Source organism: Heliangelus exortis, chromosome 1 (assembly GCF_036169615.1).
Source record: "Heliangelus exortis chromosome 1, bHelExo1.hap1, whole genome shotgun sequence".
NCBI classification, from domain to species: domain Eukaryota; kingdom Metazoa; phylum Chordata; class Aves; order Apodiformes; family Trochilidae; genus Heliangelus; species Heliangelus exortis.
Window position 1 is genome coordinate 173279376 of NC_092422.1, and position 16187 is coordinate 173295562.

A 16187-nucleotide genomic window follows, 5' to 3' on the forward strand; every position below is an offset into this window, starting at 1 on the left:
CTGTTGCTAGGTTTGTGTACTGTGACTATTTAGCAGTAAATGTACATTTGGAACAACTTGTACTCTTCTGCTTTCATACCACACATGCATTTAAAATTCTCTTTATTCCTGAAATACATGCATTTTTGCAACACAGTCCAAATAACAGCATTTTCATTATACTGTTAAAGAACTCAAATCATATTCTGAAGGCTTTAATCTTCCAATTAAGAGAGAACATAAAGTCTGCACATACTAGCATATTTCCTTAGAGTTTGCATACTCAGTAAGACATTCTTCACTCTATTGACTCATATTTAATCCTATGTTGAAATTGTGTTATTTGAATACTATGGAACACTAGGACTAAACTCACATTTGCCAAATTAAAAATGGAACGTCAGCAAATTTTATACCTGTGCCATCACACAGTTAGTGTAAATTGGATCTGGGTCTCTTTCCTGGCATGCTGAAGTTCAACATTAAAAGACATGTCAAATTCTCTAAATTTCCCATATGGATGAAAATATGTGGATCCTACTGCAAATTGTTTCCAAGCTCCAAAATAATAGGATCTGTCCTTTCTGAGCTGTGAAGGAGTAACTGTGGAGCTGCTTCCAAACAAAACAGTGATTATTTGCCAAAAGCAATGCAGCACATGGAGAAATGCATTACTTCTGCTGAACTTAAGTAGAACATTAATTCAGGTAGGTCCAGTGTATTTCAGCTGATTTCCAGCTGTGGGACTGGCTGTTCACATCATATGAATCCCACATGAGTTGCACTTTTAGGACCAGGAGTAAGCCTAATTTTTAAGCATCTGACATACTTACAGAGCCTTTTTGTGTGCTTGGCTTAGTCTGCTGACAATGTTTCTTGCCTGCTGTCCTTGCCAGCTGAGCTGGCCAACAGAAAAACTTAAGCATTAGTGTATCTTAGTCAATATGGAGTAACATGTTGCAAATGCCTCAAACCCTATATAAACTTCAGTCAGAGCACAGACATCTGAAAGCTCAGGTGTAGACAGTGAAGCTCACAGCCGTGAAGGTTTCTGTTTATCTACTCAAAAACGGGTTGGAATTGTGCTTATTCTACCTTGTTCAGTTAACAGTTACCACATAATACAAGTTAGATACCAGAAAGCAGCTTGTTCAAGTTACAGTGCTATCCATACTGTGTGCTTGATCCTTCAATAGTGGTGGAGAGTTGCACCTGGGAAATGGTAGCCTCAGTCATTCCTCTTTCAGGAGACAGATTTTATCATTTCAGGTAACTGCTGTGGGAACAGGTGCACTAGCAATAAAGGCTGCAACAGTTTTGCTGTTTGCGTTGGATTTTTCTACTTACTGCTTTTTCTTCGTTTTAAGCTGAATTCACTTCTCATATCTATGAATGCATTCAGTTGAATATATTGATCTAAAATTGGTTTTCTTTCTTTGTTGAGAAGATAGGAGTATGAGCAGCAATGAGTGGTTGCGTGCGCTGCCAGTAAAATATGTGACCGTGCATAATGTCATAATGCAGATGGAGAATAGATGTATCAACACCAGGTTATATTTCAGATCACTCATTTATCCACCTCTGTATTCTCTAGAGCCCCATTCTCTAGTCATAGGCATTAAAGCTTAAATCTGTTTTCTACACAATAATGTATCATTGCTAATTGATGCACGATGTTAATGTCATCACAGGGACAATAACGGATGCAGCAGTTAAGCTACGTTTCTTGAAACTGTTTCAAAAATAAGATGTAAATGAGAAAATGCTGATGAATGAAATATTCTCAGGAAAGAGAGTCCTGTTCATTGAACTGTTCTTAGGGAGATAAAACTTACTCCTCATCCAATAAATCAGATGTGGATTTCCTTGTACCATAAAACATTTTTTGTGATAATCAAATTTTAAAATCCATCATGAAATTGTTGAAACTACACCCTGCAATATGGTTTGGGGTGAGTCTGGAAATACAGCCCTCCCAGGACTAGTGATAAGACTTTCAGTTGTGTCATACTTATTTTCCAGAATTTTTCTGTGAACTTATAATCTCAAAATATTATTTATCTAAGAAACCTAATAATTATCTGCAAAAGCTACCATTTCTGTATATTTGAAGTATATTTAATAAATCTTTCAATGGAAAGCAATTTCTCTTTCTACAAATTTACCTATTTCCCTCCAAACGTGGAGAGCGATTAGAACAGAATATGGGATAACCCAGCCCCAGTCCTGAAATTCATCACTAGAAAGTATTTTGACCAATGTAAGTTCAAAGTGAATACTTGTGAATACAGATTTGGTAGCTGTTTGAACATCTTTATACTCTGAGAGAGTAAATTCAGGGACACGTGGTGTGTTTTCACATGCTGTGAAAATAAGCTTTGCTCAGGGGAGCTGGTGTATATGTGAAGAGCTGTTGTAGTTCTGGTGACAAATCTTGAGTACTGAATTTGATGACTGTCTCTTGAGATCTTGAGGTGTAGAGAAAGATGACAACAGAGTCTTTGTCTTTTCTTTAAGTGCAATACTTGCTACTGAATTTAAAGTATTTTTCAGGTATAGTAAAGATGTAAAGGGAAATAAAGAAGTTTAAGCCAGAAGATTTGGCACATGTTAGTTTGTAGCTTCACAGAAAAGAAATCTTTAAATGCAACAGGGAGTACATGCTTTGTAAACTGGAGTCCAGGTTAGAGCTCGATGCTGCAAGGGTCTGGAGAACTCAAGGGCACTTTCTTCATCTCATGTTCAGGTGTAACGTGCCCATCTTCACATCTCTGGGCTGAGTATGAGCCAGCCTCCCTCTGCATCTGCTGGGGAGGGAGCAGGCTCACAGCCTGCACTCTGTGACAGTATTTGGCCTGACCTGACCATCCAGCAGGCCTGTGTTGCAACCGTTGTGGTGGGGTTTTTTCTCCCTCAATGTTTCCTTTCTCTGATGCCTATGAGACAATCTCTCATAGTATTCTTCCATCTAAGTGGCTTTACTTTCTGGTAAGTTTCTTAAAAAGCAACTCAGACTTTTACTGTGACTAAAAATTATTTGCAATGAAAACTACATACATCCTGACATGTCAGAGAAGTGGGTTCACATCCTCTTTTTTTTTTTTTTTTTTTTTCTTTTTTTAATAGCAAGTGTTTTGTCATTTGTGCAGAGTCAGTGTTTCAATAGCTGAGTGGCTACTTAAAGATGTTTTATTTTTGTAATTCAGTTCATTATAAATGGCTTGGCCTTCTTCAAGTTTGACCTTTCCCAAATTAAACTTTTATTAACACTTGTCAGTTTGCTGGCCTGGCAGTCCAGACAGTGACCTTTATTCTGCTGCTGTCTTCAGCAGGGTTTATCATTCCGACAGAACCTGATTAAAAATAGAAAAAAATAATCAGTAAGTGATGTCAGCTGGAAATGGAGAAGGAGAGCAAGAGCTTTTACTGGTCACAGTGTATCTATAACTAGCTGCAGTTCTTCACTTTTCTTCACTCATGGAGGGAATGTTACCCTACCAGCCATTATTCATTCTCACTGAGCAGGGATAATCTTTCATAATCCCTTGGAGGGGTTTCTTTGCAATATATTAATTCTGAACTTTAAATCATTATGTAGGTAGGGACAGATTCTGTCATGCTTTTTTCTGCCAAATAGTAGCTTCCTCAGTCAAAAATACAATAGTAAGGTCAAGAATGAAGAGAAGTGGGCTGTATGCTTGATCCTTATCTGATTACTCCAATTATTTGAATTTGAAATAAGCTGCAGTTATTTTTCTTTATGCGCAACGACTTGAATTTTATTTTATTGTAAACTCCTTCCACTCACCCAGATAAGCATGAAGGCCTGTGGTCCAGTTTTTGGAAAAGTGGAGAAGGAGAAAAACTTGTAGACTATGCAGTTTTGTGCTCTTTTTCACAGGCTCAGCTCCTGCCATTGAAACTAGGAGCTTTATGTCCCTCCCTGTGCCACTAGCATCAAAAAATCAGTGAACTCTTTCAGCTAATGTCTCAGTGATCATGATTCTCATGAGAAATTAGTATAATGTTAAACCAAACACTGCCGTCCTCATCTTTGATATTTTAATAATCTTCAAACTACAGTTGATACTGCCCACATAGCCAAATTTAGACATACTTACCCTTTAAGTTCAGAATAATTCCTAAGTTACCTTATGCCAGACCATTAGCGTAAGGAAGACATTAGCTGAGCTTTGCATCTCTGTTTACCCTTTAAGTTTGCTTCCTTCACAGGGTGAAGAAGCTCTAGTGCATTACCTGTTTCTCATTTTCTAAAGTTCTTGCTGAATCTCCATCCCTCTTGTTTCAAGCCTAGGTTATTTTTGTTTGTGTTACCTGTTTGGAGGTTAATAATTGCTAGTTCTCATCAGTATCTCTCTTTGCATCTTTAAAGGCAGGTTTATTAAATGACAGAGTTTTGATGTCTAGTTTAATATTTTCAAGTTGAGCAAGGCTGGCCTTGAATAATTTTCTTTACTTGTTTTGCTGTAGTATTTAGGTTCTCATAAACTATCTCAAACAAACTGTGAATTATAGTGTTCCCCTGCAAGTTCCTGAGGAACAGTGGTTATATCAACTATACAATTTCTAGACTGTGTGAATCCTTTTTTTGTGATGAATATACATCATGCATGCAGTTTAAGTCTAACAGCCATGAAGAGAACACAAGGAAACAAGGATCTTTTTAACAGTTCAGTTGTTTAGAAAATCACTCTGAAAATAAAAAATATTAATTCTGCAGTAAAAAACGTGGATGCTTCTATAAAGTGTGGCTTCAGAAAGAAAATGCAATACAATATCAGCTTCAGGCATTTGAATGTTTGCAGACATTGAACTGAGGATGTCTAAGAACAAATTCCTGGTATCTATTGAAGGGTTCATAAAGTAAAGGCACTTATGTGTAAAACAATATAGATTGTTTTAACTGCTCATTTCATAAAGTTTATCACACAAGGTAGATTCTTCAGTTATCTATAGTGTTAGATCTGTATATACTTTACCTTTCCTGTTGCTGCCTTTTCTTTATATATATATATATATATACACCATAATTCCAGTTGTGTTCTAAAGTATCTGTGATTACAAATGGATAGTCTCACATACTTGGTAATACAGTTGCATATAGGTAAGCTTCTCTCATTGCATTTCATTTTGGTTTTTTCCAATGTATTTTCTGTTTTTTTCTGCTAATACACTGGAGAAGTGCTGGATTACTTACTACAATATACATGACCTATATTGTTGAAGATTCTTTTCCAGTACAATAAGATAACTCTTCCCTTTGAAGAAACCTGCTAATTGAAGGGGAGTTGTGTTCAGGCAGCTATGTGCTTGGATTTGACTAATTGCATCCTGTGGAAAGCGTGTCTTGTCAAGAATCCTGACCAAGTGTCCATTAAGAGCTCAGAAGTTTCTGAGTTAATAATGAAATCCAGTAAGGAGCCAAGAACAAGAGGAACTGAGTGGTTTTGTCTTGTTGGTTATTTCAATGAATTTTGAACAAGAAACCCTTTTCCATGTTAATAATCTAACTCTTTTATATGTTGCTGATTTTAGCTGATGAAGGAGTTTCCTCTGCTCAGCATGTTCAATATCCATGAAAACCTGCTAGAGGCTTTGTTGGAACTGCAAGCATATGCAGATGTCCAGGCAGTCCTAGCAAAGTATGATGGTAAGTTCAGTTGTATTTATATGCTCTCTATGTGGTACACAGGAAGCAGTGTTTCTAAACCACACTCTTAAAATTGAGGAAATGCTGTAATTAAGGTGATTAGCACAAGCTTCAAAGATCCCCTTAACACAGTCTTCAATCCAAAGATTAGACATTGTGCATTTTTTGCACTAACATACTTTTAATTAATTGTAAGCACATACTTTTAATTAATTGTAATGCACTAAGCAGCAATTCTTCATTGCTTTTTTTGCTTTCTGATGATGTTTAAAGAATGGCTACTCAGGTTCTGCAGACTTTATTGCATGCTATTCAGAAGTTGTTTGAAGAGAAGATTATCAGAGCCCTTGTGGACTTTGCTATGAATGTTGACTTAGTAGCATACAGATGTTTTACAAACATTAATTGATTTAACTTCACAGCAGTCTAGTGAGTAGCAGACTTCCTGTCTTATCAGAAAAACTTGGAAAGCTCGGATGACTGGATGAACTTTTTGCATTAATTGCAATATCTTTCAGTAAACATTGGTTTAGACAGCATTACGTCACTTTTTATGTTAAAATCACAGCTCCTGCTGACTTCAGCTCTACCCCTTTGAACTTGAATTCAAGACCCCAGAGTCTCAAGCAGAGAAGGGACAGAGTAAGAAGCACCCACTGGCATACTTTGTTTAGTTTAAATTAAATGGCTTTTCCTCGTATTGTGTAGAAACCTTGTGACAGAAACAGGAATACAATTCAGTTCTTTTGTGAGCAGTGTTCCTCAACCTCCACAGTGCCTGTCTTCATCTTCTTCCTGCAGTCCCAGACTTACTCACTATCCACATTCCAAGTTCTGCAACAAGTGATTCAGGAATCCTACAACGATTCTCTTGTGTAACTACACAGTCCTTGGTCATCCTCAGAAAAGTTTCATTCTGTGCACTGGAGTATGACAAGGGAGTTTATGAAAGGAATATTATGTAATCATATAACTAAAAATAAAATTATAACATGCATGAATCAAATAGCTAAATTAAGTGAAACAGCCTTAATCTTGGTGTTTTTTAAGTGTCTTTCCCTAAATTGATCTTGAAGTCTAAAATATGCTTAATTGCTAGCTTTTACAGCATTTTTGGTTTTTTTTGAATGGAGATCTTAAGGCTTGTAACTTCCAAAGTCCTTGAAAAGGTGCATGGCCATTCTTTGAGGTACTGTTTTGTCACTGTCTGCCAATATGGACTCTTGAGCCTATATACACAGTTCTTTGGTCACTCTTTCCCTTTGATTCTTTGAAAGAATCAGTATCTTTTCCATCCTGCCCTTGATTCATCTTCTGTCCCATCAGTCTACTGAATTGTCTTATCTTTTGCATGATCAGTTCCAGCTTTCTACTGATCCTGGTTCCTATCAGATGCTTCTCATTCAGACAGTGATGTTCATTCCCAATTCTGTTCTTCTGCTTCTCCTAATTACCTATCCCAGTCTTCTTTTCAGGGCAGTGATGGTCATGGTCCAACTCCTCACTCACTTTCCAGCTCCTGTCTTACCAGACATCTTTTCCATCTGCCCTCTTCACTGTGACTTCTGCCTTGTCTTCATTTGACATTCTCAGAGGCATTTCCTGGGTGCCAAAAAGCAGAAAAGTAAGAGCCCACACAGAGAGCAGCTTCCTGCTGTCAGCTCCAGTACTTGGACCTGTATCATCCTGTGGAACAGTGATGGAGTGGGGAGTATTTAAGTTTATTGGAGTACTGAAATGTGTGTACTTGATGAGCAAACAATCTCTGGAGTCTATAACCGAAAAAAATGCTGAAACTTCCACTGAATATGTGCTAATTGCTTTCTTCTATCATCTTATAACATAGGAAATGAAGGTAAATTTTAAAGAGGCTAGCAGTAGACCATTGGCTTGATACTCACATGATCATACTGCCAAATTTCAGACCGCTGTAGTAGACTCTGGCAGAGATGAGTTTATTTAACAAATGATAAATAAGCATCTGATTACAAGCAACATTAATGATAGTCACTGCTACCAGTCCAGCCTGGAACTTTTCCAACTCCTTCCGAAGTCAAATCATTCTAAGTGAAAATGAAAATGTTACCAAGCCCTTGAATACTGCCATCCAGTAACAATAATGGCTGTAGAAGAGATCCTGGTTGTGCTTAGTCTGGTTGAATAAATCTGCAGTTACAGTGGTACCATCAGAATCTTTCTTGTAGCTCCTTGAATTTCAGTAATTCCTGTGACACGGGAATTTTGGCACGTTAAGAAGCAAGTAGATAGAAATGCTTATTTTTATGCTCCAGGCACCACAAGATGTTGGCACCTTCTGGTCTTTAATATAGTTATGAGATAATAGCCCTAGGAGATAGAAGAACTGTGACAGAACAGGGAATTAAGCCATGCCCACTCAAATCCTGTGCCAGCTCTACTTTTGCATACTAAAGCACTGGTCCCTGGTTTTAAACAATACCATAGTGGCACTTTATGTCATGTAACTTGTTAAACTGGAATTTGTTTTCTCTGAAGCATCCAACAGAGTCAAGACTGAGGTCATAAATGTAACAAATGAGGCTTTTCAAAATAAAACTCTCCTTACTTTGTTTGAACCCATGCAATTTCCAGTCATGCTTTGCCATGTATAAACAAAGGTGTGTGCATACACTAGGTGTGCACAAGGACTCAGCAAACACTGGCTTAACCAGCATAACCCGTGCAGTTCATGAGTCTCAGAAGGCCCATCTCAGGGAGTCTCAGCTCATTTTAGAACTCATCAGCTTCATGTGTTGTAAGATTTATTGGAATATAAAACAATGAACTCATTTATACTTTTCTATCTGCAGTTTCTGTTAGTCCCACTCCTCTTCCTTTTTTTGACTAAGACCAAACCTGATTTATTGTATTTTGATAACATATGAACAAATTATTTCCTTGAGCAGTCTGCCCCCACCCTGGGCTAAAAAGTTGGATCACCTTATGCAAAACCTCAGCCTCTGCAAGCAGACACTCTGCTTTACCAAAAGCCATGTGTTAAGTGGTGTTTATATTATGTACCTGGCAACAGAGCTGATGTACGTACTCATTATTCATGGAAAAAGGGCCTCATTAGTGGGACAGCATGCACTGTTGCTGAGCTACATCATTACGGTTTCAGAGTTCAGTGCCTGTCAATAGAGTACAGATGACCTAAATGTTGAATTCTGAAAGGATTTTTGGCTCTGATTTAATATATGTCGGTGTTATTTACAGCAGAAATAGTTACGGCTGCTAAAGAGACTTTTCTTGATGGAATAAGCTTCTGGTATTCATAGTAGATAAAGTTTCTCTGCTCCTCTTGCCTTGCTTTTTAAGCTGATTGTTTTCCAGTGAAGTGGGTCTGCTTGTTGTGGTGCTTAGAACAAACAATTTATTAACTTCTCTGAGCAGCCAGTTTGTATGATTGTTATTATCTGGTAACCTGGGCACTGTGAGAAAACTCAGACCTTTCTGGCAATTGAAAGTCAGATTTTAAAAGAATGGATGCCTATGTATTTAGTCATAGTAATGCAGTGGTTCCTCCCTAAACCTGTCCTTGCTTTCTTTTTTTTTAAATGACAGTGTTTTCCAGTGAGACTATGAGCCTTCTGGTTTGCACAAAGAACACCTTATACCAATTCCCCTTTCACTTGCCACCTTGCAAAGAAGGAGAAAGACTATGTCACCATGTAGACAGGGTCCCAAATTCAGAGTTCACTGGAGAAGATACTTTAGACCAAAGGGTACAAAGAAAAAAAGTGGGTTTTAAAAACAGAGGATGTCATTCTGCTCTAGACTATGACACTTTTTTATTTGGTAACGGCATACTTTGAAGAATCCTACATTAGTGCCAAATCAAAATACAGGCCTTTGAGGAAGCATTTTAGAACCAGTGTCTTCATTGTCTTGGAATGCTTTCAACTTGGTGAAATCCAAATAGTTAATGCAGAGGAACCAGTTGTCTAAAACTTAGTGTGTTCAGGGCTATTCTCCTTTCCCCAGTACCCCTCCAGTCCAGTTTCTTCTTGTCCTTACAGATTCAGGAAATGGCTACACTCTATTTACATTTAATTTGAAGGTATTATAGAGAGTTGCAGATTGCATGGAGTCTTCAGTTGATTTGCTACAGTCTCCAGAGTTTTTGTGTATGAGCCCCCAGCACAGGAAGGACGTGGAGCTCTTGGAGAGAGTCCATCAGATGGCCAAAAAGGTGGTCAGAGACCTGGAGCACCTCTCCTGTAAAGACAGGTTGAAAAAGGTGGGGTTGTTCAGCCTGGGGAAGAAAGGGCTCCAGGGACACCTTGTAGCAGCCATCCAGTATCTGAAGGGGGCCTAGAAGACAGCTGAGGAGAGATGTTTCACAAGAGCATGTAGTATTAGGACAATGGGTAATGGTTTTAAGCTGGAAGAGGGTAGATTTAGGTATGGGAAGAAATTCTTTAGCGTGAGGGTGGTGAAACACTGGAGCTCATTGCCCTGGGAGACTGTGGATGCCCGATCCCTGGAAGTGTTAAGAGCCAAGTTGGATGGGGCTTTGAGCAACCTGGTCTAATAGAATGGGACCCTAACCATGCAGGATGGCTAGAAGTAGATAATCTTTAAGGTCCCTTCCAACTCAAACCATTTGATGATTCTATGATTCTACAATTGGAGATCACAGCTCCACTCTAACAATTCCATTTCTTGCTGTGATTACATTTGGTATTTTTTAGATGTTCTACCTGCTGGACCTAACTGGGTAAATGCCCAAGGTACAAGTACAAGACAGGGTTTTCTTCTGAGTAAAAAAGCAGTATGGAAGCAGCCATTACCTCACATACACTATTTTATAATCCTTTTATTTCTTTTATCTCTCCTGGGAGAGACCTTAAGAGAAAGATCCTTTTAGTTAAGGTCATATGAAAGCCTAGTCTGCCTTCTCCAAGAGATGCAAATCAGGTAAGACCTCCACTTTGTGTAACAGCAGGAGCAAGAGAATAGTTGGTCTTTTTTCCCATCGTGTCTTTTTCAGCTTCTACTTCTAAGAACAAGTTTCTTTCCTCGTCAAAATCACTTGTCACTTCAGCTAGGTCTCTGCATCAGTTCTGTCTGTTCATACCATCTGGTCTCTGTTTTTACCATATGATTCCATGGGAAAAAGCACAAAAATTTTGAACTATATATACAAATCTTGATCTTTCTAATCTCTTGTAGGAGAAGTGATTCCTTCCCTTCTGTATGCATTTAGGATTGAATTTAGTCAAATTAAAGTGGCTGATGCCTGCCTGGACACTGAGATATTAATCTCAGCAAGAGTTGCATATGGAGGCTTTACAATGAGGAGTGACCCTCAAAATCTTTCCATAATTGAACAGTTTACGTTTTAGTTGTGGTCATGGCAAAATAAACACTTTCTGTTTGTGTTGAAATGTTTTTCCCATCCTCTCAGGGGACCAAAATCCAGGCCTTAACATACACAGTGGCTATGTGCTTGTGTTTGGCTGAGGTGTTTCCCACCACCGAGGAAGAATGTCCAAAGTACAGAGAATCATAAACTTGTTTTGCAAGCACAAAATAAGCATTAGATCATTGTGTTCATGATTTTGCTCCCTTCAGCATGTTTTCTACCACGTTTTGTGGAAAAATGGAATGACTATTCTCATGGCAGATAATACTACAGGATATTACATCTTTTTGACAAAGTGTTTTTCCCCTGATGTTCAATTCATGGTTTCCTTTATTGAATTCCATCTCGTTGCTCTTATTTTTAACCATTTGTATCAGCTTAATTCACTTTCTTCTTCAATGTTTGTGTCTTTATAGATGACTGCATCAGTCTTCTGTCACCAATGATCCAGACTGCACATACTTAATTGCTAGAGCATTTTCAGTCTTCCTCATAAGCTATTTTTCCTACCACCTGTGCAAGAGCTGACAGCCCAGCCTGCAGGTGCAAGTTCTTTGCTGGCAGGGCAAGTGTTGGCCCATCACTGAAACACTAGAATCTTCAGTCAGACTGAGGGAGGGAAAATAAGAGATGGGGCTTACCCCTAAGCACAGTACATGTTGAGTATTCCACCATTTTTTGATTTACCTCTTTGCATAACTTACTGCAGTTTGTTGATATACTTTCAATTATATATTTGGAAATGACTACACCTTAATGCAGTCTCTCTCAAGTCCTATTATGAAGAAGAGCTATCAGTTTAATTGGAAGGATTTTACTGTGCAGTTTATGTCCTCAGATCTACAGTTTATATCAGCAAATATTTAAATCAAATTGGTGTTGATAAGACTATAAATTATCTGAAATTAAACCCATGGGAATCTGTATTGTTGACTTGGGAATAGTATGTGCTTTGACATCAAAATAGGGAATAATTTCTGGTTGGGTACTTAGATTTTGCCATCATTAAGACAAGAACAATGGCAGCATGCCTGTCACTTCTCATTTAGGGCCTTCTGATGTCTTGGTTAGGGGATGTTTGATCTGGTCTGTATCCAGATTCATAATTTCTTCATTTAGTTGCTATCTTACAAAAACAATAGAAAGTGTTTAGTTGCTATTTTTAAAAAACAATGGGTCCCAGGACCTCTTTAGATGGTACATGGCATATTCTGGATCTCTTAAATCAGAGCAGTAGTGATACTCTCATTGTCTCTATCCATAGCACCTTTCCATTATTTCACTCCCATAAGCAACTGCTTCTGCAGTAAGTGACCAGTAAGAATTCACTTTTTCTAGCCCTCCCCATAGCTGAAAGGGGCTAATTGAAATAAAATCCTTATAAATTAAGTCTAGACTTTTCATATTCTGCTTAAGGACGGAAGCAATAAGGAAGAAGGAGAACATTTGTAGACCGACACATGTTCTTATTAGGCAAAAACGTCATGATTTTGACAACAGAATATCAGTCACATCTTTCAGCACATTGTGGGAACTCCACAAGTAATCACAAGAGGACGGGAAACAGTATAGGGGAAGATATTTTGCCAGATGGCTCACAGAGCTGGACACAGTCATTTATGAAATACTTAACTTTTGTTCCTAACAGAAGACGTATCTCCTAGGTCTATTTCAGATTTAATTCCCTTTCTAAAGTCAACTGATTAAATTATTTTATGGTTTTCTCTAAAATACAAGGGCCCAGTTTTGGAAATGAAGCCTAAGTTACGTAAAGTATTGTAGTGATCACACCAGGATACAGCAGAATCAAATACTTACAGTCTGATGCAGAACAACGAAAACCAAAACATGTTTGGAGGGAAGTGGGCATGGACCTACTGAGGGTTATCTCCACAGCAACATAAACATGAACATTTATATGTAATTATTCCATTGCCAAAGGACTGTAGGTATTATCCTGAAATAATTGCTGTTTGCTCATTAGGGGTATAATATTGGAAGAGGCCTCCAGGGTGAGTCAGGTTCCCTGCTGTTGTATTCCCTATATGGTGTTGCTCTTCCATGAGCTGAATAAACTTCAGCCTGGAGTTAGCTGGGGTTTTTTGCTGTTCTGTTCTACCTGGGAATCTGCCTCAAAAATTAACTTCTCAAAACTCTCCTATTAATCTCTAGCCTAAATTTAAGACTGAAATGTTTATTCTTGTGATACCATTATCCTTTACCCAGGAGAAGGCCTTCTCCTTTCCTGTTGTTCTTCTGGGTCATATGCCTAAGGAACAGTTGTATCTTCTCTCAGACTATTTCATTCGGATCATTACAAAAATAATTCAGTTTTTAGTTTTGTTGTTCTTGACTATGGGTGCTGACATCTGAACACAACATTGCTTGAGAAATATTATTTCTTCTGCAGTAATGACTCAGGTGGTGTACCTGAGCCTTGCTTCACCTCATCACATTTCCCTTCCTTGCAGTTGCCAGCAGTTCACTATGGATTATCCTACACTCTATGTGCAGAGGTGTTTCCAGTTCAGGAATACTTACTTGCTACTAGAAGATTCTGTTCTGTGATATGGTATTTTGTTTTACTATATCAATTTTACTGTATCAGTCTCAATTCCTACTAGATATCTTTATCTCTTAGCCAAGAACTGTAATAATCCCCACAACTTGGCCCATGCACATTCCGCTGTCCATTCTCCATTCAAGTATCAATGATCTGATGCAGAAACAAGCCTTTATACATGTGGTTAGAGGCTTTTTCTGTGTTGAGTGGTCTCATTGTTTAACCTCTTGGACTGTGTTTTATATGGCTGAATTGCTGATTTCTTGCTGTTATTCTGGCTTTTGCTGGCATACCTGCTTTCCTTGATGAAACTGAGCTAGCAGCTTTCATCAACAAAACAACTGCATTTCATTCCGATCTCTAAACTGCAACAACCCAGATTTGATGGATGGAACACTCATTGGATAAGGAACTGGCTGGATGGTGACACCCGAAGAGTTGTAATCAATGGCTCAGTGTCCAAATGGAGATGTGTGTTGAGTGGAGTTCCTCAAGGGTCAGTACTCAGACCAGTGCTATTTAACATCTTTGCAACACAGACGGTGGAAGTGAACGCACCCTCAGCAAGTTTGTGGTGTGTGGTGAAGTCAACACACTGAAAGGAAGGGATGCCACCCAGAGGGACCTTGACAGGCTCAAGAAGTGCGCTCATGCAAACTGCATGAAGTTCAACAAGGCCAAGTGCAAGGTTCTGCACCTGCATTGAAGCAATCCCATGCATGAATACAGGCTGTGAGGAGAAGGGATTGAGGACAGCCCTGAAGAGAAGGACTCGGCTGTGGTGGTGGAGCAGAAGCTCAACATGAGCCATCAGTGTGTGCTTGCAACCCAGAGAGCCAGCATTGTCCTGGGCTGCATCAAAAGACACACAGACAGCAGGTCAAAGGGAGGTGATTCTCCCCCTTTAATCTGCTCTTGTGAGACCCCACCTGAAGTACTGTGTCCAGTTCTGGAGTCCCCAACACAAGAAGGACATAGAGCTTCTGGAACATGTCCAGAGGAGAGACACTAAAATGATCAGAGGGCTGGAGCATCTGCCCTATGAAGACAGGCTGAGGAAGCTGGGGTTGTTCAGCCTGGAGAAGAAGAGGGTCTGAGGTGACCTTCCAATATCTGAAGGGGGCCTACAAGAAAGCTGGGGTAGGGCTTTTTACACGGGTGTAAAGTGAAAGGACAAGGGGAAATGGTTTAAAACTTGAAAAGTGGAGATTTAGGTTAGACATTAGGAAGAAATTCTTTCCTGTGAGGGTGGTGAGACGCTGACACAGGTTGCCCAAGGAAACAGCCTTGGGCTGCAGCCCCCTCCCTGGAAGTGTTCAAGGCCAGGTTGGGTGGGGCCTTGAGCAACCTGGTCTAGTGGGAGGTGTCCTTGCCCATGCACAGTGTTTGTAATTGCGTGATCTTTGAGGTCACTTACAACCCAAAGCATTCTATGATTCTGTGAACTGTTTTTCATCTTCTTCATTGGTTATATACTCCAGACCTCTTTATTCCTCCTAGTTTTAAGCTCTTTCAAACAGACAGAAAAATGAAGTGGTGCTCTTGCTGCATTATGTGAACATGTTCAGGCACTCTCTTCTTTCTCTTTTTATCTCTCTCTTTTATATTTGTGTTGTGGAGTTTGACTTTTGCCTGAGGAAATGTATTTCCAGGGACTTCTAGGTAGACCTCTTGTTCTGTGTCATTCGTGCAAAATTTTGTATAAGTGAGATCCTAAACTGCTGTTAATGAGGTTTGAACTGATGCAGGGAAAGGTATTTCCCTAGAGTGATGGTGGCTTGATGGCTCAAAGAAACACTTTCAGGTAAGGGGGAAATAAGATACTCTTTTGACCATTTGAAAATCTTATAAAAGACAGCACATCAGTGGTTTTCTTGTTTGTTTCTTTATTCTTTCCATTCTTCTACTTTTCACTTCTTTTGGGATTTGATGCATAAGGTTTACACTGAAATAAATACAGAGCCCAGTATGTTCTGAAAAAGTTAATTTCTGTTTTTTGGAATTAACTTTGAACTTCTAATGTTAAGGAGTTACCCTGGTACAAACAGTGTTATTGAGGGTGCTTATGAATATTTTATCCTACTGTCATGGAAGGTGTGCTCCTGTCTGTGTCTGTAGCTAGCTTCTATTAGTGGACTAATTGACATATCTGTCACATAGACTGCTTTGTTTGCTCTTAATTTTAATTACTTTAGTCACTACAATTACATACTCAGGTGAAATATAGTTAGAATATATACAGGGGAACTTCCAACAGAATTGTCACATCTCCTACATGAAAGGAGCAAGTGCATAAATAGACAAAGGTAACATGGTAGCATTTTCAAAGCACATCATTCTGGCAAAGTTTTCTGTGTAGCAGAACAGCATTCTGCCTGATTGCTTAGTTGTGAAAAAGTGGATTATGGTGGCTCCTGAGATACGACTTGCTTCTCCTACTTAACTCCTTTCTAGAGCCCTCTCTTGCAAGGCACTGAATTCAGTAAATCACAAGTTTCTCTTCACCCTAATGTTACCAAGCTCTGTGGTAGGTTTTTTCTTTCTAATCATCTGGAATGACAAAATGAGGCACAGATAGTTTCTGAAAA

The 16187-nt window shown here is 38.9% G+C and overlaps 1 protein-coding gene across 4 annotated transcripts in view; it reads left to right on the plus strand.

Moving 5' to 3' along the window:
• The window catches only part of ST7 (suppression of tumorigenicity 7), a 147213-nt gene that overhangs the window by 106929 nt on the left and 24097 nt on the right, over positions 1–16187 (plus strand). For all 4 annotated transcript variants that reach the window (XM_071733704.1, XM_071733701.1, XM_071733702.1 and 1 more), the window contains exon 9: positions 5536–5650. In XM_071733704.1, coding sequence (XP_071589805.1) covers positions 5536–5650 — 115 coding nt within the window. The remainder of the gene's footprint in view (positions 1–5535; positions 5651–16187) is intronic.